This window comes from Carettochelys insculpta, chromosome 7, assembly GCF_033958435.1.
Source record: "Carettochelys insculpta isolate YL-2023 chromosome 7, ASM3395843v1, whole genome shotgun sequence".
Classification (NCBI taxonomy): Eukaryota; Metazoa; Chordata; order Testudines; family Carettochelyidae; genus Carettochelys; species Carettochelys insculpta.
The window spans coordinates 32,973,450-33,000,967 of NC_134143.1; the positions used below are offsets into that span (position 1 = coordinate 32,973,450).

At 43.7% G+C, this 27,518-nt stretch overlaps 1 protein-coding gene across 1 annotated transcript; it reads left to right on the plus strand.

Moving 5' to 3' along the window:
- The first annotated feature begins 7,770 nt into the window (after positions 1-7,770).
- Positions 7,771-25,697, plus strand: TBATA (thymus, brain and testes associated). Its single transcript, XM_074999590.1, has 9 exons — positions 7,771-7,922; positions 7,969-8,216; positions 9,194-9,364; positions 12,848-12,945; positions 15,275-15,439; positions 19,524-19,674; positions 23,201-23,366; positions 23,900-23,949; positions 25,618-25,697. Exons 1-9 carry the CDS (start codon positions 7,771-7,773, stop codon positions 25,695-25,697), a joined length of 1,281 nt encoding a protein of 426 aa, XP_074855691.1.
- Positions 25,698-27,518: the final 1,821 nt, after the last annotated feature.

Sequence of the window (27,518 nt, forward strand, 5' to 3'; positions counted from 1 at the left end):
GCCGGTGAACTGGAAGCCCTCCCTGTCAAAAGAAGTGTCTACACTGCACTTCTGTCAACAGAACTCTGTTGACAGACGCATTATTCCTCAAATTTTCAAGGAATAAAACTGTCGAGTCAAATGTAGAGTTCTGTTGAGACTCTGTAGACAAAAAGCTTTATTTGTGTAGACACTCCCTGAGTTACAGTGACAGAAAACTCTCTACTGTAGACACAGACATAGGCTTTAGGCCTTATACTACAGCTACAGAAAAAGGCCTTTTCCTCACACTTACATGTAATAAAAGCCTAATGCTCCCTACAGTGCCACAATGCATGACCGAGCCTATGTTTCCAACTGGCAGACCTTAACACAGTCGTAGTCGGCAAAACGGATAAATGTCAATACATAGTCATGCATCGGCTAACAATGATGCAGCAGAAACACAAGGAAGATCAACTTTCCATCGAGTCCTATGTTTTCTCCTTGGCAGAAAACTTTAATGAATGCTGCAGAAAAGGGTGAAAATACCCAAATGTATAGCTATATAGTGTGTTTGTGTTGAGTCAGTAGGAGAATATTTTGCCCATTGCAGATGGGCATGCCCTGAAGCATACAGATTAGCTGGTATAAATCTTATCCTAGCTTGTATAAAGGCAAGTAAAGCAGTGGAGTGTATCCAACATTTGTGCAATTTTTGGTCCAATAGATCTAACACGAGGACATGAAGGACCTTAGCACATTAAAATATAACACAATTTTAGGAACAGGAAAAATTCTTTTAACAAACTCATCACGTTATGTAATTTTCAGCCCAGATTCTAACATTAAAAGTCCAGATTCTAAATCATAAATTCATGCCTATTCTTTGCCATGGTGGCATCCTGTGCCATTTTCCCCATTTGTTTAGTGTTTACTGAGAGTAAGATGTTTTGCTTGAGATTTCTATTTTCTCTCAATCATTAAAAATTAGCCCAGATAATTTATCTTTGTTCAGGGTCTGGAAGTTTCCCATTAGGTCTCCTCTAAGTCTCTCCCTACTGGAGGCATCAGAACTATCCTTTAGTTTCAGATTTTAGCCTCCTCCTATTTCTCCAGTAGGCACCATGAACTTCTCTCTCAGCCAAGTATTCACAGATTGGTACTGTTAGGGTTGCAGTGAAGGTAAATATCATATGAACATACACCTTATGCCACATTCCCTTAATGCAGGGATTCCCAGCCTCTGGGTTGGGACCCAAGCATGGGCTGGTTGCAATTAGATTTTCTAAGGGTCGCTGGCTGGGTGGCTCTGAGCTACATGTGGCTCTTTAAGGAGCCATTTGCAGCTCTTGCCTCAGCCGCCACTCACTCCAGCTCCCAGTGCCTGTCCTGCCATTTTGAAAAAGAAGTCAATTTATTTGGTTTAACAGCTACCAGGAGGGATCCGGCCATTAAACCAATTAAATTAAGTTCTATTTCAGTGCAACTGGGCAGGGAACTGCCCATGCTGCAGGTGGGGGATGGGAGGGGGACGGCTGGGGGAGGGGTGGCAACCCTGTGAAGGAGGAGCAGGAGGCAGCAGCAGTGCTTGTGTGTGGGTGGCACTTTGGAGCTGCAAGGGGTTTAAGTCTTAGGGCAGCAGGGAGAGGAGGTTCGGGGTTGTGAGGGGTTTAAGCCTGTGGGGTGGGGGCGCCAATCAAGATTTATAATTTTTTTCCCAGGGGAGAACCTCCACACCTCATCTCTCCCTGTTTTTGAATTGCCTTGAGTCTCAAAGTCTTACTGAATTGTCAAAATGGGTCACCAGCTCAAAAAGGTTGGGAACCACTGCCTTAATGGAATACATGCTTCTCCACCATGGCAGCTGTCCAGGGTAGAATGTGTTTCATCTGTCTAACTATCTGCCTTCCTATTTATAGGCAATGTGTATGTGCAACAATAGTTCCAGAGAAAAGACATCACACTCTGCAAACGTGGAGGTTTTAAATTAGCTGGGAAATGCTTTAGGATCATTCCTGACCTATTGCAATCATAGAACTGAAGAACTGATTATGTCCCTGCTCCCCAAAGAGAAAATTAACATCAGAAAAACAAATCTCATTAGGAATTCAAGTAGCCTAGTCCTGTCTCAAGATTATCTGTCTTACAGGTGGGCTTATGTAGTTTGGCTGTGGATCTGTTTAGGTCCAGGAGTACTTAAACTTCAGGTGTACAGTGCTGAAATTTTTTTCTACCACTTTGACACACAGCTGATCTTACCTGCCTTTTGCATTGAAAGGTTCAAGATGTAACTATAGTGAGCAATTGAGAATGAGCTCAGTAAGGTAGAGAACAGTGGGGGTTATTTGGCAGGCCTGTTTGAGGGTGGTGTAGAGGAGGAGGGGAAACCAGACCACTTGGTAGAAGGAAGGGTGGGGGTGGTTGGCTGCCACCACCAAAAGTGTAGCCAAGCAACCTGAACACAATCAGGCACGAAGTCAACAGACTTTGTAATAAAAGCGACACAACTTTGCCTGTCTCCCTCCAGACCATGGGAGCAAAGGGGACTCATTCCCGAAGCTATGGTAGCAGTGCAGATAGTGAGTAGGTCCTTAATGTATAATTTAATAACAGGCACATCTCTGGCTTTTACTGTTTTTCCTTTGTTCAGCTACCGGAGTCCCACCTTTCTCTTGGAAGCAACAGCCTTATTAACTTTAGGAAGCTGGGGAGAGGGAGCTTCTAGGGAGTAGACTTGACTTACGCAAATACGTATGTACAAGCTATGGTTCCAGCTACAGTACCTCTGTGTGGAAAGAGGCACACTGGCCCATAAAATGGCTGGCACCAGCAGGCAGGTAGCTTCATAATTTCCAAAGTCCGAGATTTAGCACTGCTGCTTTTACAGCCCTTATGTTTGACTGTCTGCTCCTCTGCGCTACCTTGGTTATTGCTGTTCGTGGTTTTTCTTATTTCGACCTCCCATTGCCTTCAGCAGGAGTTGAGGCTGCTCAGTGTTTTGCAGAATCAGGCTAGTTTTGTTTCTTGTATCCGACTGTGCTCTACCAGATCTGTGTTCTTGGACCTGACTATGTGCTCTGACTAAGTGGCTCTACTTGAGTTAGTTATTTTGCTGTGTTCTTATACCTAGGGACCCCAGCCAAGATAAAAGCCCCATTTTGCCAGTTGCTGTGAACATAAATGTAGTATAAACGGTCCCTGGTCTGAGTAACTTCCAATCTACACAAGTAGATAAAATAAACAAAAGATAGGAGAAATATGTGTCATTATCACCAGATAAAGAAAGCAGATCTCAAGATGGGTTAGTTAACAGCACTTTGTCTGGCAAGAAACAACTTATCAATAACTGAGGTTGTGGAATCCCCATTTTATGATTGCCTTCACTTTTCTACTGTTTTCTGTATGATCCCTATGTGGTTTGTAATTGTTTCTCTCTGCTGTATAATTAATTTTGCTAGGTGTAAATCAGTTAAAGTGGTGGGCTATGATTGGTTAGGTAATTCTATTACAATAGGTTATGATTGGCTAGTAAAATTATACTAAAATAATTGGTCAACATGTAGCTAAGCAGGACTCAAGTTCCACTACTTAAACTGGAGTCCAAGAAGGAAAACAGCAGGAAAAAGGAAGGAAAGAAGGACAAAAGGACACCTTAATGGAAAAACCTGGGAGGACTCTTCCCCCAAGACCAGAGCTGCCAGACCCTGAGGTGCAGTAATCAGCATCCAGAGACTGACTTTGTCTGCACCAAAAGGGGAAGTCAGTCTGCCTGCCTTTATAGGGTTTGGTGCATGTGACACTGAGTGCTTAGCATGTACTCAGCTTTCTTGGTAATTGTATATAAATAGAGAATAAGAATATTACTGTGTAAGGCTTTTTCAGTGGCACTGATCCTGCATACCTGCCGGGAATGACACCCTGAGCCCTAGGAATTGTGTAAGGGTGGGAGTTTAAATTAACAGGGTCACGCCTTGAGCCCTCAGTTTTGGGTAAAGGTGTATGTTTCCCTGAAGTGTGGAAGGGATAAAGAAGTGTGTGCAGGTAACAACTCTCCTCACCAGAGCCCTTTGTTCCAGCTTCACCTGCTGGCTCCTGCTAGGCTGTGTGTGTGCCTACCAGCTGGCCACTCTAGCAAGTCCTTCAAAAGCTGCCACTTCTCATCTCTCAACAATGTTGGAGGGGCTGGACTAGAGGCAGTGCAGGGCAGCCACATGGCTGGCAAGAGGCAAGCAGCATAACAGCTGGGGAGCCATGGCTGTTCACAGATTGTGGGGTGAGGCTGGCCACCAGAGCCACATCACAGCTACCTAGGGCACCACAAATTTGGGACACAGTGGTACCCTGATTTCATGGTCTCCTATGCAACTGCATATTCTGTGCATACTGTTGAACAGCCTTGTGCAATATCCATTTCCAGGACTAAGCCTGGGTAACTCATTCATAATAAATAGTTCATAATGAATTTCACCTTGTTTTCTCTTTCCATGTGGTTTGCTCATAACCCAGCCACAGATGAAGAATTAGCAGCAGAAATGAAACAGTGAACAATTTCATACAGCAAATACAGCTGAGGGAAAAAATGCCCTTTTCTGCAGTTTGTTATGAATGTTCCATTCTTTCTGAGCTATTTTATTGGGATGCTGTCAGGGCGGCCTCCCTACTCTGACACTCTCAGTGCAGAAACTGGGAACCCGCAAAACTTTAAAAATACCTAACCTCTACAGGCTCTGCTTAGAAAAAGCTCCCCAAGGTCACAGATTCCCTGACCCTGGAGGGTAGTCACTGCCACCACCTCTTTAACCCAGGAGGACACACTTGGGAAATCTCCCTGTGGGTTAAGCCTTAACCTTCCCTTCGGAGAGAGCTTGGAAACAAAGAGCTGTAGTTTGATAGGTGACCTTTAATTCTAAGGCATAAACATACACAGACTCGTTTCTAGGACACAGGGAGCAAATCATTGCCTAAAAAAAGGTAATCTATTTATAAAAGGAGAGAAAACCTCACACGTTTCAGTTGTTGCACAGAGAATTGCTTCCCTGGGATTCAGCGTAGAACAAGGGTTGGCAAACGTGCAGCTCCAGAGCTGCATGCAGCTCTTTAAGGAGTCACTTACAGCTCCAGGCACTGCCACTGCTGACTCCTCTTGTGGCTCCCTGCCCTTACACACTGAAATAATGGAACTGAATTTAATTGGTTGAACGGCTGGCAAGGCTGTGGGAGGGATCTAGCCATTAAACCAATTAAATGTATTTCCATTATTTCAGCATGGCAGGGCAGGGAGCTGCCTGTACTGAAGGCGGGGGAAGTGAGCAGGAGAGCTTGGGGGAGGAAAAGCCAAGTCTGCCCCTGCTGGAGCCGGACAGCCTCTCTGAGAAGGAGGTGGGAGGGGGGGACATGCAGCAACAGTGCACACAGTTGGAAGAACTTGTCACTGAGGCAGGTTATTCCTGGATTTGGGGCTCAGAGGGATTAAACCTAGGGATGGGGAGGCAGATTTGGGGTGAAGGGGGTTAAGCCTGGGGTTTGGGGGGTGAAGAGGAGTTAAGCCTGCAAATCGGGGGGTGAAAGTAACACACTTTCTGACTGGTACAAATCATTGTGTGTCCACTGTTCTTAACATAGGGGATACACAAAGTATAGTTTGATGTTATGTGTTAAGGACTGTTTCATATTCACATGCATTGCAGCTCTTGAAGTATTGATCTTGTAACTGAATTTGAAAAAAAATGGCCCTTCTTGCTATTCTGGTTGCGGACCTCTGGCTTAGAAGTTACAGAGGACAGGGGAAAGAAATCCTTAACCAGAGCAACTCCACACCAGTTTCAAAATAACAAAGAACATCTAACTAAACATTTCCTTTCTACTTACATATCTGAATGGTTATGAGATGACCAGGATATTTATGGATTCATTCCAACAGCTTAAGAGCAATCATTTCTCTCTCTGTCCCTTCTGCATCAGTCACACAGACAAAGACCCCTCAGACTGCAATTGTTCTCAGTTCAAAAAAATTTCTCTTCCTCCCATTGGCTTACCTGACCATCCCCTGCTGAGAGCCCTCTGAAATGGTTAACCCTTTTACAAGCAGTCTTTGATGACAGATGCCTGGGACTAGATTCTCCAGATTGGAGCTGGCTCTTTTACATTGTCCTTGGCACAAAGGAGTCATAACAGGATTACTAGGGATTCCTATGTTGTAGGTGAATTTCAGACTGGCATAGAAGACGAATAGTTCATTGTATGCCATCTCTTCATGCCCTGCTCCAAAGATAGGGCCCATGTCAGGGAGAAGAGGCATGTTGAGGTAATTCTCAGACAGCTGAACAGCTCTCTCAGGGACTTAAAGCAGGAGGGATCGATTGCCCCATGGTTGCCCCCAGCCTTATGGTGGAGTATGTGCAAAAGTGGCTCTAAACTACCTTTTCCTCAAAACTCCAAGCTTTGCCCCTGGACCGAGTATATTTCCATTCTCTGACTGCATGAGCACAATGCTTTGAATCAGGTTTCTGGTGCTAATACACATGGTAATGAATTCAAATTCACTTTATACAAGAATTGCCTGAAAACATCCCACTTCTACAGACATGCCTGTCAGTGAACGTGTATTCATGTAAAGCAAACACAGAAGGGCTCTAAATGAATATTCAGGCAAAATTCAGCACTCAGCATTTAATAGCCCCATTGTTTTTGAATACTGAACTGGCCTGCAAGTCACTTCCAAAGAAACCTCCTTTCCATGTCACTCTCCTGCTACAACAGAGAGCACTTTGAAACCTCATGCATCTGACCAAGTGGGTCTTTGCCCACGAAAGCTTATGCTCCAAAATATCTGTTTGTCTATAAGGTGCTATAGAACTTCTTGTGGTTTTTGAAGATACAGACTCACTCGGCTACTTCTCTGATATTTTAAACCTTTGTTCGTGCCGAAGCACAGAGCACTCTAACACTCCTTGGGCTGCCATAGGGATATATGTGGGGAGTCCTGAAATGGTCTTTTTTGTTGGACTTCAAAAGGATCAGAGCTGATTAAAGATGAGCTTGAAAAAAAATCAGAACATGCTTATTCCCAGATCTCATCTGCTTCTGTTCTAGGAAACAAAACACTGAGTCAGACGCTCCTGTGAAATATGATGATACTTTTCTTGCTAAGGAAGGCAGTGAAACATGAGCATGATGCTACTGCTCCTCATATTAGCGCTGATGCTGATAAAGTCTGGTGTCACCTGATAAAATGCCAGCTAATGATCCTCTGATTGGAGGAGTTTTTGTCAGTCTTAAGAATGTAATCTCAGTGCTGTGGTGAAGCTGAACTCCTAACCTTGTCTACCACAGCAGATGACAGATTAGGAAGCCGTGACTCTGAGTCACCCAATAGTGCTGCCAGCTGGGATAGTTCTCAGGGGTTTTCATGGGGATTTCCTCAGAAGGCTCCTTTTTCTGCATGTCAGCAGGAATATAGGTTTCTGTGTGGGCTTGCATCTCAGCTTTCAGACTCATGTGGGCTCTTGCTGGACATAGCTTTCAAACCATAGCTGTTCCACAGGTAACAAAGTGTTCCCATAAATACCGAACAGACCTGGTCACACACAGAAACCTTTCCCATCTGCTTCTCTTCACGTGGGTATGTCATTCAACCTGTTTTTCTCGATAAATATGTTGAGAGCACTAAGTGCATTTCAGGGGGGTATGATCCAGTATTTCCTTTTCTGTAAATGAAACTTTCTAACCAAATCTGCTCCAGGGTCAGTGAGAGAAAGAATTCCCGCAGTTTGCTGCAGTGCCTTGAAATGTGGAGGCAAAAAATAAGTGATGGTGGATCTCTGTGCCTGGTCAGAAGGGACGTACGGTGAAGTCCCTGAGAGGAAGATAGCCTGCACTGGAGTTTGTGCCTTTTTGGAATGGACTCCAACTCTGCCTTTCATGAACCTGACCCCTACTGAAAATATAGATGATTTCATAAAGTGTGATTGCATGTTGATAAGTGGTTTTCTTTTCTTTGTCTCCAAGAACCGAGTGCACATCTGCTGAGGAGAAGATGGAAATACTATGGAGCCCAGATGCTGGCCCAGTCAAGGGAAAAGACATGACAGCATTAGCAGGAAAACTCAAACAGGTGGTCCTGAACACACCACTATGGTTTAGTATGGAAGCTGTGAGACCACAGTCAAAGAACAACTCTCGCTTTGGCAACCTCAGCCACCATTTCTTCTTCTCACTGCACAACCCCCATCCGCACCAATTGACTCACATCCAAGGTATGGCCTTAAGATGGGGAAAAGAAAAATAAGTTAAAGGCAGGCATTAAGGTTGTGGTCTTTTTTTCACTGAGGATCAGAAGTCAAGTAGGATGGGAGGAAACAGAAATTAATGTAATGCATCGGCATAGGCCTAATTTCAGAGCACAGTGGGGTATGGGGAAAGTAGCAGAATTCTTACCACGTTTGTAGTGTGTTGCCCTGGGAATTATTCTGAGCAGCTGTGATGATCCAAGTCTTCTTAGGTTGATCCCATGCATGTATTTGCTCCATCCCAGGGCCCATTTCACTGCATCATCTGGATGTCTAACTGAGTAAAATAATCCCAGCTGCATATTCCACATGTACACCCCTGAAGAATTTATCCAATGCCTGGCTTCCAGTTTAAAGATGATAGCGGCTGTAGTGTAATTCATCCAAACTGTGTATTCTCTCTCTAAACATACTGTAGATCAGTGTTTCTTATACATTATGAGGCCATGGAACACCAAACAATAGTATTTTTATGCAGAATACCTATGAAAAAAATTAAAAGAATTGTTGTCAGACCAAAACAAAACAGAACAAAACAAAACATACGCAGCAAAAACAAAATTAGGTAATTTACTTGGGTATCATAGCAGTGAAGAGTAACATGGCATCTGGTTTCAATAGTAGAAAATATATACTTTGCATTCTTTTTCCAAACACTCGCAGCACACCTGCAAGTTGGTCAAGCAACACCAGTGTTCTGCAGAACAAAGTTTAAGAAACACTGCTGTACACCGATAAACAGAGGTGCTTCAGCAATCCATTCGGTTATTGGGGCAGAGGAGGAAAACTGATCCCTGTATGCCACAGCAGAACCCATGCACCGATAGATTTATTATTTGGGCAGAAAGTAATAGTAAATGCTGTGTGTTGTGTAAAGTGAAAGACGTTATTTTCTTGTGTGCGGGTTACTCGTTAATATTTCCCTCTTTTCATTTCTATCGTAGGGTTAAATGGTGTCCCCATCTGTATGATTAATGATGGGTGGCCTGTGATGAGTCCTCTGTCACATCATCCAATGATAAAAGGCCAGCTTTCTACGACTGTACTGGGGGTACCTGTGGCCCAGGTGCCAATTGGAGATCCACATAGTAATCTGGTCCCAATGCTAACTGCAGGTTAGTGTGCTGCTCACACACTCTAGTGTGGTAGACTGCTTGATCAGGATGCCCTGTTGGATGACCTTTTGGTTCATTAGAGTGAAATTCCTTAATAAACAGACTTAATCATGCTGTGCCTGAAATAGTTCTCAAGTGACTTCACTTGTTTTGGCCTGTGCCAGGGCTGGAGGTAGCATAGGTCTTACATGGACCAAAGTCTCAGTTGATTATTTTTCCTGCCCCTTTGAGCTGAAGTGGTTTTGAGTGGGAGAAACATAATGCCAGGTTTCACAGACATCAGATATTGCCACCCTGAAGAGTTAATGTTACATAGCAGCTTTACCCTAGCAGAGGTCTTCCCGTGGCGCACAAGAGCACCATCAGCATTTCACTGTCCCAAGGGCCAGACAGCCCTATCTGACTATCATGTAATTACTTGTGCATATCCCAAGCAAGTGAAATTACCATGGTAATTAAGCTGTGGACCATGCCATTAAATTCATCATCAGGTTTAAATTGGTTCCTTGCATACAACCTAATTAACAGGATCTCAAATAAATGAAGTGAGAAATTATTTCCTAATGCTATGGCCTCTTAGGTTAGAGCAGCTGGGGGCACACAGAGGTCTTCTTCATCTAGTTATTTGTCTAGTTTTACAACAGGTGACCTAAAAAGCACTGCTGAAGTCAGTACAGATTTCAGACAGACAATGACTTGTTTATACTTCTCTATATTCTATACAGTGAAATGTAAGTACAATATTTATATTTCAATTGCTTTATTTTATAATTACACAGTAATAATGAAAAAGTAGTTAATTATTCCATGAATAGAGGTTGAATCTCTCTTGTCCAGCACCCTTAGGACCTGACCCATGCCAGATGAGAGAATTTGCCAGACCCTGGGAGGTCAATATTGTCTAGCAGCATGGCAAACACTTCCACTGCTTATTGGGTTCTTAGGAGACATTTAGGGGTAAATTAAAGCTAAATAACAACACAGAACACTGAGAGACAGGACTGGTAGCTGTAAATAAACTTTTTGGGACCACGGGAAACTTGGCCACACCCATGATAAACGGTCATCCAGCTAGCTAAAATCATGCCAGATTACAGATGTGGCCACACAAGAGAGTTCTGGATTCAAGACGTTCAACCCGTAGTGTTCTGTGACACTTTTGTATGTCTATGTCTGATTTTGTAAGCAGGCAGTTTTTAAGTGAGTTGCAACTGGGAGGTACACAAGACAAATAAAGGTCCTAAAAGGGGTGTAGTAGACTGAAAAGGTTGAGAGCCACTAGGTTAGAGATGCTTGCTTGCTTTCAGACATATCACTGTGAGTACAGTGCCCCTTTGTTCTGGACACCTCTCCATTCTCCAGCAACTTGATTACTCTCAGTATGAAGCCAAAGGTTCTCCCTTCACCTGGAGGGCATCAGACCTCAAACATGCACAATACGTTGCACCAGCCACTTGATACAAAAGAACCCTGGGTGGGGACAGTGTGTCCAATTCTGAACTGGGCGTCTTGAGTGACAAATGTGGGGGATTGGTGAAGCTGCTGCTTGGGAAGGCACGGTCCCCAGCCTGTGGTCCCACCCATACTCCACCCTCCCCCGCACTCTGACCAGGCCCCACCACCTTCCCACTTTCTCCCTGTTCTCTTCCCACTCTGCTCACCCGTTCCAGCCAAATCCCAGAACCCAAATGTAGCAAGTGACATGCAGAAAGCATCTAATTAAAAGCACTACATTAGGGACTAAAAACATGTCACTTTCAGCAATTTATTTGCAAGTAAACTTTGTAGTAGGGGCAGGTCAGCTGTCCTACTGAATACAACATTAAATATAACAGAATACACGATGCAGCTCTTCTGTTTTATACTTTCTTAATAAGTATTTCTAAGCTGGTTTTAAATGTATTCCTAAAGCTTCATAAAGTAATTATTCCAGATTACTACATATTTAATGCACTGAAACAAGGACATTTTAAAATAATCATTCAGAGTGGATTAGTGTGTTTATGACAAACTTCATTGCTTTTAAAGAGAACATTAGTTTATTTTGTGTGATCTTCATAAGAGACATTTATGAAATTTCACTATATGTTTATGTTTAAAATGTTTATGTTTAAAATGTTATGTTTAGGCATAACAAAGGATTTTATGTCTTGCTAAGATATGGATTTTGGTGGTGGGTTTTCTTAAAAGTAGTTAATCAACTAGTCAGATGCAAAGAAAGCTGGACAAATGAACTTCCTTATCTGGAAGAAAAGAGATGTTGTCCCTTTAAGGGCTCTGTTTAAGAGGCGGGTGAAAGGAGAAAGATTAGAGAAAGGATGGACAGATTGGACAAGAAGACCTTTGAGCATGAATTTGGTACTACAGTAATTAGATAAGGGTGGTCTTTTGAAGAATTAATTTAAAAAATTATACATCTGAAGATCCAAGCATTTGAGACTAAAGCTGAATGCTCAGTATGTACATCTAAAAATATGCTATGCTTTTAGAGATGTGAGTTTATAGTATTCATCAATAAACTAAATATTTAAAGCAAATTTTAAATGAAGGTCCTGTACACATTAGAGTAATGTATGCCTATGTTTGTCAGTAAATTTTAAAACTTGCAGGATTGGCGCGTGCCTTTTAAATGGCTTCATTACCATTTAATGGCTCTTTCACAAGTTCAGTGTTATGCTAAGGGGTCTGGCAAGCTGTAAGGCTTCTCACTTTTAAGTTACTAGGTGCACTTCAGAAGAAGACTCACCAGGCTACCACAGCCTGATGTAAGAGCCTGCAGTAATGGTCAGAGTAGGTACAGGAAACCAGGAGAGGCTAGCACTAAGACCCTGGGAAGGCATTACCTCCCCATGCCTCTTATACCTGCCACCCATGGCAAACGGCTATAGGGTGCAGAGGACTCACCATGACTTTAGTGCTCCTGTTTAAGCTTTCTATAGCTCTGCAACTCTGAACGTCCCTGCAAAGCCCATATAGGAGGCTTTAACAGGGGGACAGATCAGAGATTTAAGAGATTCCCCACTCTCCTCGCCTCTCCTAGTCCAGCTCTGCAACACCTTCCCTCTTGTATGAGCCTTTATCTCCTTCACATATGACACCACACCACCATGTTTGCAATTATATGTTTGTTTTCCATCTGAGGCTACTCATGGTGCGAAATATGGCAACCTTCCTTTCCACCCACTCATACAAAGGATATCACTGCTCAAGATACAGTACATCCCATAATACCTTGTAATGTATCCAGGTGTTGTAGCTGCCATTTATTTGCATCTCACTTCCATCCAAGCTCTAAAGCAGAACTGTTGACCTCAGGATGAGGTCATGCAGCTTCCTTTCCATGGTGAAAAAAGGGAGTTACGGATACCTGAGGGGCGGGGGAGTAATTCATGGTGCAGTCTGTTTTTAGACATATGCAAGGGTAGTAAGTGCTGTAGAAATTAAGTGGTGCTTCTTTACTCAGCTTGCTCAAACCTCTCACAGGCCTGTTGTCAGATGCATGGAGGGAAGAACTGAAGGAACTCACTGCCAGAGTTAGTGCTTCGGCTTCCTCCTCCACTGAAGTGGAACAAAAGGAGGTGGTGAGTTTTTCATAATGTGTGCATGACATTTAGGGCTGCTTTGCTATTGAGTGTCATCTAACCACCACCACCACCACAACCACCACCTGGAGTGAAATAAAAAAATGCAGAGGAAGGGGTCAGAAAAACCCAAAGGGGGGTTTTCATGAGGCTGTTCTAGCACTACCACAGATCTTATGACCCATGTATGAAGACTTGAAGGGTCTTGTAGAAATCTATTTTGTAAAGGTAGTGTTAAATTATCCCCATTTAAACAAGGCAAAATGTGCAAAGTGAATGGGACCCATACCCAGATCTGGATATCCCATATTTTGGATTTTGACTAAAATCTGAAGTCAGATCCAAAATTTGCAGATGTTCTTTTTGCTTTAATAATGTGCTGGATCGTAACTTCTGATCACTACTAGCCCATCCCCTTCAGTGCTTAATACCTGAAGCCAAAATTTGTACTTTGTGTCTTTAACAGCCACACAGAGGGGACCAGGCCAAAAGGAGAAGTAGGTCCACACTAGTTTTTCACCTCTTTGAATCATAAGATTGGAAGAGACCTCAGGAGGTCGTTAAGTCCAACCCCTTGCTGAAAGCAGGTCCAATCCCAACTAAATCATCCCAGCCAGGGTTTTGTCAAGATGGGATTTAAAGACCTCTAGGGACAGAGAATCTACCACCTCTCTAGGTAATGCATTCCAAGGCTTCACCACTCTCTTAGGCCACAACTACACTACAGTGAGCTTTCAAAAAACGGTCTTCCTGAAGGGCTCTTCCAGAAGCTCTTCTTTCGAAAGAGCATGTCCACACACAAAAAAGTGTATCAAAAGATCAATCTGGTTGTTCAACAGAGAGCATCCACGCAGCCCCCACTCTTTTGAAAGAATGGGCCTAGGATCGAAAAACCTGGCACCATGAGTACTGCTCTTTCGAAAAAAGGGCCCACAGAACATCTACACGTGCTTTTTTTCTGAAAGAAGCTTTTGAAAGGAGGTGCTCTTCCTGATCCGGGAGGGGAAGAGGGCTTTCAGAAAAAGAGCTACATTCTTTCGATTTTGGATTGAAAGAGCACCTTTTGTGTGGGGATGCTGCATGTGTTCTTTCAAAAAAGGGACAGATTTTCCAAAAGACCTTATTAGTGTAGAAATAGTCAGTGCAATATTTTTCCTAATTTCCATCCTAGACACCCCACACACACTACAACTGGAGACCATTGCTCCTTGTTCTATTATCTGTCTCTTGACACACACACAGGCTCAGTTCTACTTTAGGGGACAGCTGAAATTGGTTTCAAACTCCTGTAGAAGCACAACACAAAACAATTGCACAATGGTACAATTGTCAATCTCCAGTGGAGGGGGGAATCAGGATTTACAGGATGTTACACGTCAGGATTAAGGAGCAAACTTGTATGAGAGAGCATGACTGGACACAGCAGAGGAGTTTTAGGTCAGGATTAAAGGACATTGGCAGTGCCATAGGATGCCAGAGCTGGAATACCAATGTGTAGTACAGAGCAGGACTGAGGAGGATATGGAGCACTGGTTACAGGAAGTCTACACAACCCCTGCATGCACTGTAGAAATCAATTACATTCAGGATCCCCAAATTTAGCATGCTGGATTAGCATTCTTACCACTGGGACCCGATAGACTCAGATGTCAGAGAGGTAGGTGTGTTAGTCTGTAGCTTCGCGAGCAACAAGAAGTCTTGTGGCACCTTATAGACTAACAGATATTTTGGAGCATAAGCTTTCATGGGCAAAGACCTGCTTCATCAGATGCATGAGTGGGGGGAGGGTGGTTTCAGAGGGGTATCTAAAGAATGGGGTCCCAGTAAAAGGGAGGGCCCCATTCTTAGATACTTCTCTGAACCCCACCCTCCATGCATCTGATGAAGCAGGTCTTTGCCCACAAAAGCTTATGCTCCAAAATATCTGTTAGTCTATAAGGTGCCACAAGACTTCTTGTTGTTCTCAATAGACTCAATACACCATTATAGCTGCATTAAGATAGCTATGCGTTTAGCTGTAGTGTTTAGGTTTTGAACATTAATTTGTGTGTCTCTTCTGTCTGGCAGCAGAAGATGGCCCACAAGTTTCAATTTTCAATAAAACATTGTTTGGAAAAACAGTGCATGCAGGTCACAGCTGGAGAAAAGCTCACCTCTCCCATGACCTTTCAGTACTCCAGGGTAGCTTCACTTAACAGCAGCCGGTGAATTCATGTGTTGATGAAGCTTTCCCCTCTCATCACAGCCTTATTACACTCAGTCTTGTTCTAATCCTATGCAACCTCTGCCCCTCTCATCAGAGGATGCGCATGCATTTGCATTTTAACAGACAGAAGAGCCCCGGAGAGCAACACAGTATTCAGCAGAAACTGGGCGCCTCATCCCGCCTTCCTCTCGGGCAACAACCCACCACACATCCCACCAGTTTTGCCAGAATGATGCAAAGAAAAAAGGGAAAGATGCTGCCCTGTCTTTCCTGGACCAAGAGCTGGTAGTAAGTAGAACATAGTGAGAAGGACTAGTTGCACCTGATACTGCCTGTTTCTCACTTCCCCTCTGTTTTTCCTTTAGGACTGTTGCAGCGTAGGTACATTCCATCCCATGTACCAGGTCCCATATGGTGAGAAGGACAAAAAATGTATAGAAGCCAATTAGGCCCTGTGTTCATGACTGACTATAAAACATGGCAGTACAGCTTAGAGGCTGGAGTCAATAACGGCAGCCCTTCCACTTAGGGTAGAGTGGCCTAATGGCCAAAGTCAATAAACTGTTCAGCCTCTGTGGGATTGCATGGCTGACTAGCCCATTGAGTAAATGAGGCATCACTTCGGGTTGTGTATCTGTGATGAAGCAGGGGGTGGGTGGGTGAGAGTCAGGCTGGATGTGTGTGTGACAGGCAGAGCAGCTCACAGCAGCTAAGGGTGAGCCCCTGGGGCTGTAACCTAAGCTGGCAGGTAACACCTCTGTCCTGAACAAAGATCAGGGAGGAGCTGAGCTGGGTTTTGAATTGGAGGCTGCAGTTAGAAGCAGGGGATTGAAGGGGAAGGCAGCTAGCTTGTGCTGAGGGGAAGCTAGACCCCAGATGGGGCACCCCTCTGGTTCCTCTCCCCAAGATGGATTGGAATGACTGTCTCTGCCTGTATCAGAGAGGTAGCTGTGTTAGTCTGTATCTTCGAGAACAACAAGAAGCCCTGTGGCACATTATAGACTAACAGATATTTTGGAGCATAAGCTTTTGTGGGCAAAGACCCGCTTCATCAGATGCATCAATGGAGTGGGGGTGGGGTTCAGAGGAATATTTAAAGAGGGGGATCCTAGTAAAAGGGAGGGCCAGAGCTGACAAGGTGTATTCAGTCAGGGTGGAAATGGCCCATTATCAGTAGTATACATCAAGAGAGGAGAAAAAATGAGTCAGGTCAGTCAGGCCCACTGTCAGGTTCTAATGTGGAGCTGTGAACTTCCAGTGCAGTTTCTCCACTTTCCCCCTGACTGATCTGACTTGCTTTTTCCCCTCTCTTGATGTACGCTACCTATAACAGGCCATTTCCACCCTGACTGAACAGACCTTGTCAGCTCTGGCCCTCCCCTTAACTGAGCCTCCCTCTTTGAAACCGCCTATGAACCCCCTCTCCCCACTCACGCATCTGACGAAGCCGGTCTTTACCCCCAAAAGCTTATGCTCCAATGTATCTGTGAGTTTATATGGTGCCACAGGACTTCCTGTCTCTGCCTGCTGTACAGACACCTCTGTACTGATCTGTGCTCCGTCAACTAATAAACGTTCCACCTGCTGAGAGAGCCACTCCTGCCTGCAGGTGGGGTGCAGTGCTTGGGAACTCCTGAACTCCATTAGAGTTTTGCCCAGGGTACAGGGCATTGACCCCTCTCTGTTCCCCCAAGTCCCAGCCTGGAGTCCAGGCAGTGGTGGGGGTGCTTACCACAGAGTCACAAGAGATCCTCCCAAAAACACACCAACCAGTTCCCTGGTTCACTCACCAGAGAGTAATTTAAGGCTGCTGGGCTGCACTGTACCCTTTCTGCCTCAGCAAACTCCATATTTTCCCCAGGTCCCTGCAGTCCTAAAGTGGCGTAGCACCTGTTGGTGCAGTCCCTTCTCCCGGCTCGTTGGGCAGCCTGAAGCCCCATTTGGAGCTCTGTAACTGGGGCCTGTAGCAACTCCCTAGAGAGAGCCTGTATTCTGTGTCCTTGACCTTCAGCAACCTCCCCAGACTGAGTTGGGCTGCTTCATTTTGTATTCTGCCTCCAAGCAGAGCATGCACACCAGAGGTAGGGCTTCCACAGCCTGCAAAACACAGTTAACTCTCCCAGGGCTGGTGCAGATAAGTACACCCCACCACAAGGAGTATCCTATAAGTGTGCATGGTGCTTTATAGAAAAGCAATAGAGACCAGAGCCAAAAAAAAGCGGGGGAGGGAACAAAAAGTAGTTCCAATCTAAATAAGGCAGATAAAATTAATGATAAATAACAGGTTAATAATTCTCAAGTCCAAAGGAGATTTCTAGATCATCTAGTCTGATCTTCCTTTATCACAGGCCAAAGAATTTCATCCACATACACCTTCATTGAGCCCAATAATGTGTGTTTGATTAAGCAAGCAGACAGAAGTATCAATAGATACTACAATTGTGAAAGTGGTAGAAGAATCTACATAGAAAAGAGAAGAGTATTTTTCAGAAAAGTTTGAGTTTTGAAGGCACTGTCTACAATAGCAAGTTCTTTCAGAAAACCAAGTCCTTTTTCAAAACAACACATTGGAACATCCACACACAAAATGAGCTCTTTTGATCAAAATCAAAGAATGTAGCTCTTCTTCCAGAAGCCCTTTTCTGCCCCCAGATCAAGAAGAGCACCTCCTTTCAAAAGCTTCTTTTGTAAGAAAAGCAGGTGTAGACACTCCACAGCCCTTTTTTCAAAAAAGCCGTCCTCGTGGCACCAGATTTTTTGATCCCTGGCCTGTTCTTTTGAAAGAGTGGGGGCTGTGTGGAGGCTCTCTATTGAAAGAGCGGATCTATCTTTCAATCTGCTTTTTTGTGTGTGGATGTGCTCTTTCAAAAGAAAATCTTCTGGAAGATCACCTTTTGAAAGATCGCTGTAGTGTAGACGCAGCCATAGAGAATCCACCACTTTCACACTGTTAAATGTGTGCATTATTTCTAACTTGAACTGGCCTGGCTTCAACTTCTAGCCCTTGATTCTTGTTCTGCCTTTCTCTGTTACATTAAAATGCCATTTAGCACCTGGTGTTTTCTCCCATGAAGGTGTCTGTACATTGTAATCAAGTCATCTCTCAACAGCCTTTTAGATAAACTAAACATTTTCTCTATCTTTCAAATAATTTTGTTGGTCTTTTCTGTACCCCCTTGAATTTTTCAACGTCCTTTCAAAAATGTGGACACTGATATTTAAAAATATCAATCTCACTAATGTTATATACGGAGGTATAAATCACTTCCATAAACCTGCTCAGTAGTTCCCTGTTTATACAATCAGGGACCACATTAGCCGTTCATTTGTGCCTAGATGTCTGACTTTGCCTTTGGCTGTGTCTGCAAACATATTTTAGTGATCCAGATTGCTCTGCATGACTGCCCGGTTCTCATCATCATTTACCACTCCACCAATCTTTGTGTCATCTGCAAATTAGCACCAATGATTTGATATTTGTTTTGAGATCATAAATAAAAATGTTGACTGATAGCAGGCTGTAGTGGACAGGAGATAGAGGAGTGGAGGGTTTAAGCAATGGTAAGAGAATACTGCCCTTGTAGGAGTCATTCCTTCCCTCCCTCAAGGAGACAAGTTTATAAATTGGAAACTGGTTTGCTTCCCACAACCTGGCTTTGTTATTCTTTTGTTTTAAATGGTGAAGTGACAGTGGATAACTCCAGGTTAAGGCAGGAAAGGCAGTGGAAAGGGGTACTAAGGAAAGAGGTGCATGAAAATCTGCAGCAGTGACCAAGAAACATTTTAGAATCACCTGCTCTGTAGGCTGAGGAGAATGAGAAGTTCCTATTTAGCATGTGTAGCGAGTGTGGCCAGGCCTGCCCCTGACTGAATAGCTGTAGGCACAACAGATAGAGGGAAACACAAGACCTAAAAAAACAACCCACAGGACAGAGACACAAATTCACACCTAACTGATAAAGCTCTTTTATGTGGTAAGTTTGAGTGCCTGTATAAAAGCAGTGAGCTTGCCCTGCAACAGAATACCCAATGTCCTGACAAGTTTAGTCCCATTTAAATACTGACTTCAGTAATCAGAGCTTTATCCTAGTCTTTGTTGAGAGGAGGGGGCATATCTCCCTTGCACAAAGCCAGCTTTGATAAATCAGCCTCTGTTTCTTCATTATATTTTCAAATGTGTTGCTTAGACTCTGGGCAGGGAAAAGTAACTCATAAAACTGAAAGACAAAGTCCACACCTACACAGCATCTAGATAAGCAAGATGCCTGTGTGTACATACCCTTCATCGGCTGGTTGTCTGTGTTCCAGGTACAGTCAGTGTCACTCCGACCTGATCACACTGTCACTTTCCACTTTGCTCTTCTGCCAACAGGTTTTGGAGCTGCTGTGTCAGATCCTGCAGACAGATTCCTTGTTGGCTATTCAGCAATGGCTCCTCACAGCTGGTCAGAAGGGTGAGGAGAGCCTGGAACCCCAACTTGGTGCCTGGGAAAGAGGAACAGACACCCATTTCTATTCTCAGAGTTTGACACCCTTAATTATTTCTACTTCAGCAACCACAAAATTATTCCCAATACACTCTTCACAGCATTTCAGGTTGACCCAAGTTTATGGAGCACAGGTTTTTGTTAGGAAAAAGTTTCTCTGGAGAAAATGTTCCTTCATATGAAATCTCTTAGGGCTTTCTTCCAACCTAGTTTGCAGTACCTGGTGAAGAATTAAGGATCCGAATTTTGCTTGCTGTTCAGGAACTCAGTCGCTGTGGGGATGGGTTTGAGATAGTATCTGGACTAATGGATGGCGTGCCTGGCTTTCTAAAATATGTCTCTCACTAGTCTCAGTTTTCTTCATTCTATCTGTCCCGTCTTTTGAGTTCCACTTATGGTTATTGAATACGGCCCCGCTTAGATTAAAGGACTGTTTCTATGCAAGTTATAGGCCAAAATTTTCAAAGTAAGCCTCCTAAATCCACAGGTGCTGAGTGCTGCCTCTCTCCATCCTCTTTAGAGCCCTGCTGCAGAAGTTGGAGGCCACTATCAAATTGCCGTTCAGTCTTCTCTTCTGCAAACTAAATAAGCCCAAATCCCTCAGCCTCTCCTCATAGGTCATGTGCTCCAGCTCCCTAATCATTTTCATTGCTCTCCGCTGGAACCGCTCCAGTGCTTCCACATCCTTTCTATACTATCCAGACCTGGATGTAATACTCCGCAGGTGGCCTCACCAATGCCGAAAAGAGGAGAATAACAACTTCTCTAGGTCTCCTGGAAATGCTTCTCCTAATGCACCCCAATATGCCGTTAGCCTTCTTGGCTACAATGGCACACTGTCGACCCACATCCAGCCTCTCATCCACTGTAATCCCCAGTGTCCTTTTCCGCCACACAACTACTTAGCCAGTTGGTCCACAGCCTGTGACAATGCTTGGGATTCTTTCATCCCAAGGACTCTGCACTAGTCCTTGTTGAACTGCATCAGATTATTTTGGCCCAATCATCCAATTTATCCAGGTCACTCTGGACCCTATCCCTACCCTCCAACGTATCTACCTGTCCCTCTAGCTTAGCATCATTCACAAATTTGCTGAGGGTACAATCCATCCCTCATCGAGGTCATTAACAAAGACGTTGAACAATACCAACCCTAGAACTGATTCTTGGGGTACTCCACTTGAAACCGACCACCAACCAGACGTTGAGCCATTGGTCACAACCTTTTGGGTCCAGCCATCTAGCCAGCTTTCTATCTACCTTACAGTCCATTTATCCAATTCATACTTCCTTAACTTATGGGCAGGAATATTGTGGGAGACTGTATCAAAAGTTTTGATGAAGTTGAGGTATATCACATCCATTGACTTCCCTGTGTCCACAGAGCTAGTTACCTCAGCATAGAAGCTAATCAGATTGGTCAGATGTGACTTGCCCTTGGTGAATCCATGTTGAGTATTTCTGATCAGTTTCCCCTCTTCCAAGAGCTTCAAAATGGATACCTTGAGGATCCTCTCCATGATTTTTCCAGGGACTGAGGTAAGGCTGACCAGTCTAAAGTTCCCTCGATTGTCTGTCTTTCCTTTTTTAAAGATGGGCACTATATCTGCCTTTTTCTAATCATCTGGGGCCTCTCCTAATCTCCACAAGTTTTTAAAGATAATGACTAGAGGCTCTGCAATGACGTTTGCTGATTCTTTCAGTATTCTTGGATACATTAGATCTGTACCCACACATTTGTGTATGTTGAGCTTTTTCTGTTCTTTCCCCACTGAGGGCTGGCCATCTCCTTCCTATACTGCATTGTGTAATAAAGTAATCTGGGAGCTGACCTTGTCGGTGAAGACAAAGGCAAGAAAGCATTGAGTACTTCAGCTTTTCCCACATCATCTGTCATCAGCTTACCTCCCTCACTCAGCAACAGTAATGGCCCCGCACCCGCCCTAATCATCCTCTTATTGTTAACATGCCTGTAAAAACCCTTCTTGTCACCTTTCACTTTCTTTGCTAGCTGCAGTTCCAGTTGTGCTTTCACCTCCTGATTACTACTCTGCATTCTCCACCAATATAGTTATACTCCCCCTTAGTCATCTGTCCAAGTTTCCTCTTCTTATACACATCCTTTTTGCGTTTAAGCTCGTCAAGGATTTCCCTGTCTAAGTCAAGCTGGTTACCTACTATCTTTGCTTTTCTGAATGCACGTTGGGATGGTTTGTTTCTGTGCCTGCAATAAGTTTTCTTTAAAATACTGCCAGCTGTCCTGGACTCTTTCCCTTTCATATGAGCTTCCCCAGGGATCCTGTCCATCAATTCTCTCAGGGAGTCAAAGTCTGCTCTTCTGACATCAAAGGTCTGTATTTTACTTCTCACCCTTTTTTCTTTTTGTCAGGATCCTGAAATCCACCATCTCATCTGCAACCCAGGTTGCCGCCAACTTGTATGTCTCCTACTAGTTCTTCCCTGTTTGTGAGCAGCAGGTCAAGCTGCGCATGGCCCCTGGCCATTGCCTTCAGCACATGTACCCGGAAGTTGTCCCCAACATTCTCCAAAAACTTCCTGAATTGTCTGTGTGCTGCTGTATTGGTCTCCCAAAAATGTCAAGGTGATTAAAGTCTTCTGTGAGAACTAGGGCCTGTGATTTGGAAGTTTCTCTTAGTTGTCTGAAGAAATCCTTGTCTACCTCATCTATTTGATGTGGTGGTTTATAGCAGACACAAACCAGAACACCACCTCTGTTGCTTCTGCCTCTGAGCTTAACCCAAAGACTCTCAACTGGCTTTTCTCCCTCCCTATACTAGAGCTCTGAGCAATACTACTGCTCTCTTACATACAGCACCACACCTCCTTCTTTTCTCCCCTGCCTGGCCTTCCTTGTTATATTCATTTTAAGGGTATTTGTGCTGGGTATGTACCAGCTGAGTAGGGGAAATCCCTTTTTCCCCAAAAGGAGGTATGGTGGGATTTGGAGCAGCTCTTCTCTCTTAGGTAGCCAAGTAGCTCATTGGCTCCATTAACCTGTATTGCAGCAAGACACCATTATACATGTACTCTCCCAGGAACAGACTATTACTGGAGTCCTGCTGTAGTTCTGATTAAAACTGATTCTCAAAATGAATACGTATCTAACTTCTCCCCACCTCCCATTTCAATTAGTTTAAGTGAAGGCCTAATCCAAAGCCCATCAAAGTCAATGGTACAGCTTGCAGTCATTGCTCAATGGAGGCCCATGGTTTCAGTAGCACATTGGTCAGAGATTAAGGTGAACTGGTAAAATTGTCTTCTCTCTCCTGTACTTGTAGAAATGCAGCATATAGGGTAGAACATGGGGGTGAAGACAGAGACAGAACACAGAAAATGGGGAAATCATCGTATGGCATTCTAATGTTTGCAGTTTGGAATTTTCCGTGTGTGTGTGTGTGTGTGTGTGTGTGTGTGTGTGTGTGTGTGTGTGTGTGTGTGTGTGTGTGTGTGTGTGTGTGTGTGTGTGTGTGTGTGTGTGTGTGTGTTGTAATAGGTGAGATATGGTTTCTTCTGCTGTCCACATATCTTCTTCTCATTATAGAAAAGGATCTTGTTAAGAAAATGTTACAGACCTCAACTGCCAACTTACAACCAGAGTGCCAGTCATTGAGTATCAGCATGGAGAAGAGACTCCAGTCCCAGATGTCCCAGACTGCAGTGAGTCTATCCTCCAGAGGGCAACACTCAGGAAGGACATATTCAACCAGGTGCTCTAATACAAACTATTGAACTGCGTTTGAAACGTTTAACTTACATTTGGCTGCAGACATGTTGGGTACCTTAGTTTGCATGAACAGCAGCTAGAGGAGAGAAAGAGACTGTAACACAGAAAGAGATTCAGCAAGCAAGCAATAAAACTGATTTTGAACACAACTACCTCCTCCCTTGCCACATATCAACTGGTTTAACTGAAGGCCTAATCCAAAGTCCATCTAAGCCGCTAATACAGCTTGTAGTCATTGCTCAATGGGGGCCCATGATTTCAGTAGCACATGGGTCAGAGATTAGGGTGAACTGGTAAAAGTGTGCAGGGGCTTGAATTTCAGTACTTGCATGTGGATTCTCAGTCAACAGCATGAACAGAGGAACTAGAAGATAAAAATATACATGAAAACAGGAAGTGAATGGCAAAGTGGCAGACTAATGCAATCATCAACCATTCATTTCTGTGACTACCAGATGTATTCAAAATTTAGAATTAGAAAAATACCTAATTTTCCTTTCTATTTCTTTTTAACAGATTGTCTCAGAGACAGAAGCAAGAAGCTATTCCAGAGGAAGACAAGCCAGGTAAATATTATATAAATACTTCATATTTATTAAATAAATATTTTGTATTTATTACATATTTCCTGTAACTCCAATGACCTGAAGGCATTTTATAAACATTAATTAGGCAGCAACGGACCCTTGAGATAGGTAAATATTTTACTGGCTGACAGAATAGCTGGGCCCCTGGGCCAGCTGGAGGGCTGACTCTGTGTTCCCTGAAGAGACAGGGCCTCTAGCAGAAAGGGTGGGAATGGGCAGCTAGCCCTCAGAGCTGGCTGGAGCACAGTGCACCATGCCTACCTCACAAGTCAGCCTTTAGTGCCACCCAGAATATGTCACCCAGGGCTTCAGCAGCAATTTAAATGATCTGGGGCTCCAGCCACCACCACTACTATGGTAGCCCTGGGCCCTGTGGAATCTCTGGGCCCAGGGCATCTGTCCCCTCCTGGTGGGCCTGATTTTACTCATTTTCTGGATGATGCCTTAGGTCTGGTCTACAGTAGGGGTCAAAATCCATCTGAGATACACAATACACCATTAACATAGCTAGAATCAATGCATCAGGATCAACTTTGTTCCCTGGTGTAACCAAGCGCTCTTTGGGCTTGCACCGATGTCCCTTACTCAACACGGCAGTGTGGAATAACAGGAACAATGGAAAAGTCTAGAGAGATCAGTTTTGCCGTGTCTTCACTGACACAGCAAAATCAAACTCCAATGGATCAGTCATGGTGCATCGAACCTGCAGTAAATATAGCCCTTAGAGAAGTTGAGCGATTTGGCACAAGTCAGACAATAAGCTAATGGCAGACCTAAGTATAGATATTGAGAGGTCCTGTCTCCCAGGCCAATGCTCTAACCACGCTTTCGTAACATTCACACTGTACTATGAGAGGAAGGAATACTACAAGTAGACAAATGATAGCAAAATCCTTGCTGGCTTTATTTTGATAATACTGTAAGTCTTTGAGTAGCCTTTTCATGGTTATCTCTGCGCAAGCAGTAATGCATGCCCTGTGAGCGTTTTCAGTCTGGTAGGGATTTGGGCATGGGGTAGAGCTTCATCCTTAATTTTGTTGTGAAAATTCTGCTAAGTGAATAGCAAAAATCTTGCCCAATCATACATCCCTGCCAGGAGAAATACGTAAATTAGATTTTTAAAGAATAAAATATGTTGCAACTTGCCATTCCTCTGAGCTCCAGTTTTCAAAAAAGAAAATATTCAAGTCCAAATAAGCAAACTTGGCACTTCCTCCAAAGCTCTGTTGTTCCAAGTGTTGGGACTTATCAAAATGAACTCTGCCCTGAGCAGTATTCCTGTCTTTTCTAGCTATATAAAGTGTATTGTTATAACCAGAAAAAACAGAGGCTGCATTTTCAAAAACTCTTGAGATTCTACATCCCATTTTCAAAAGTGACTTTGATTTTTAAAGCTATTTAGGTTCTTTAAGATGCAAATAACCCCTTAGTTAGAATTTTAGAGTGGCTAGACATCTAACTCCCATTGATTTCAATCAGAGACAGGTGTCTAGGGGCTTCTGAAAATCCCACTAGGTCCCTCTCCATCTTTGGGTGCCTAAATGGCTTTAAAAGTCCAGCCTTATGGATAGGCATTAGCTACTCTTTTGAGATTATAATGCGTGTTGACTCACAAAGATCTATGCCAAATGTATTTTTCATTTTCAGTGCATATGGGTACTGCAGAAGTTCTTCAGTTACATTTAACCGCAGATGGGAAGCAGAACCAGCCAGATCCACTCAACTAACATGGAAACGTCTCTCATTCCTGATGGAAGAAGCTCAAGAAGTGCTAGCACATTTCCTGCTAGCTGCAGTGTTTTACTCATTACTCACCTAGTGACAATGTGTTCTGTAGACAGTGGTTCCCAACCTTTTCACTAGTGTGCACCCCCAATCACCCCCCCAGCTCATTTGTGGACCCCCAATAAACCCCAAACTTGTTCGGGGACCCCCATCAAAGCCAAATCTAGACACTACGTACACTAGATTAAATGGAAAAAGGAAACCATAACATAGATTTTTGGGCAGCAATTAACATTATTGGATGATTTTTAAAATCAATTTAAAAATAATTGATTGTAACTTTTCAATTTATTTAAAGCTTATTTTCTATGATCATTTTCATTTATCTTTTATTTTTTCACAGACACCCTGCATCACCCCCAGGGGTCTGCTGATCCCAGGTTGGGAACCACTGTCTGTAGAGTAAATGAAAAAGCATGCATTACTTGGTGTCCCCTAAGCACTCCCTTCACCTTGCCATCTTAAGTTGAGACATGGCAAATTTAAACAGCATTTGTTTAAGGCCTTTAATGGGTCTCTGAAATTCCAACCTCCCCCACAGCAATTGATTCTTCAAGTTTTTCTGCTGTGCTCCAGATGGGTATTTGGTTCAGTGTGCAGAATCACAAAGAACATGGCTGATTTCTTCTGTGATCTCAGATTTGGAGGTGCAACTTTGATATCATGTTCCCTGTGGTAGGCTGACTTGCTGCTTGAAAAATTGGCCTCGAAACATTTCAGTCCTTCCTGTCAGGTCCCCGGTGAAGGGCTGAGCAATTGCTCACCATTCCGAACGACTTAAGCCAGCCCTGTCAGCGCTTGTTTAAAGCCATTGGAGGAGACAGCCACTCCCGGTGGCAGAGTCATCAACATGAAAGTGATTCTCAGTTCTTTGGCTTCTTTTCTCTGAGCACAGCTGCTGCTTCTCTGCTTTCCCACTGCATGCCAGAGCTGGCGATCTGGGTGAGGAAGAACTGCTTGGAATTCAATCCAAATAAGAGAGAAGTGATGTTTGTTCACAGAGGAAGTTAGAGGATTGGGAGGAGAAACCGTCTATAAAGGGTGTATGTCTGCATTCTGCCAAAGCAGCTCACAGCTGCTTACTCCTACTGGATCCATCATTGTTGCTCTTGGCCTTTCAGAGAGCAGTGGTGTTCTGCAACAGTGCAATTCCTGTTATATGACTTTTCTTCTAACGTGGATCTTCTAACAATCTTCCATGTCTTTGTCTCCTCCTGGCTAGGTTACTGAAATGTGCAGATATCTTCATTAATGCCATTATTGCATATCAATAAAGCACTCCTATAATGTGCCTGGGGTCCCTTTAGGAATAAACAACCTGCTTGCGTAGCCAGCTGACCTCCCTGATTCCTCCCACTCTCTGATCATTTTAAAGTTTCTAGAGGAAGCAGAGTAGAGCACAGCATTTCAGACTGTAGCAATGTAAAACTACTGAATTCAGACCAGAAACTGAAGATGTTGAGAGGCTTAATTAAGATTTCTGAAGTGCTTAGGGGGAAAGTTGCCCTAACCACACTGTTACATCGCATTACTATTTCATTTTGCCACAGAGATTTCAAATTACTGGCAGCATTTGCAGCAGAATATCACGGAAACTGGAGGTTTGCCACAGAACCAAGCAAGAAGGTAAGCTGGGGCTGGTACTTCATGCAAAGTATTTAATTACAAGCTGCTATTAAGTTGAGGTGCTTTGTGTGTTCTACAGTCTCTTCACTGCAACGTTCTTTCTTAATAAAAGTAGTGTTCAGAACCACATTAGTTGA

What these genes read in the sequence shown, in the direction of transcription:
- TBATA (XM_074999590.1), top strand. Translation starts at nt 7,771, where the DNA reads ATGGTGGATCTCTGTGCCTGGTCAGAAGGGACGTACGGTGAAGTCCCT. An exon ending in AAGTGGAACAAAAGGAGGTG is followed by an intron (nt 12,946 to 15,274) that starts GTGAGTTTTTCA and finishes GCATTTTAACAG; the next exon opens with ACAGAAGAGCCCCGGAGAGC. An exon ending in GGAAGGACATATTCAACCAG is followed by an intron (nt 23,367 to 23,899) that starts GTGCTCTAATAC and finishes TCTTTTTAACAG; the next exon opens with ATTGTCTCAGAGACAGAAGC.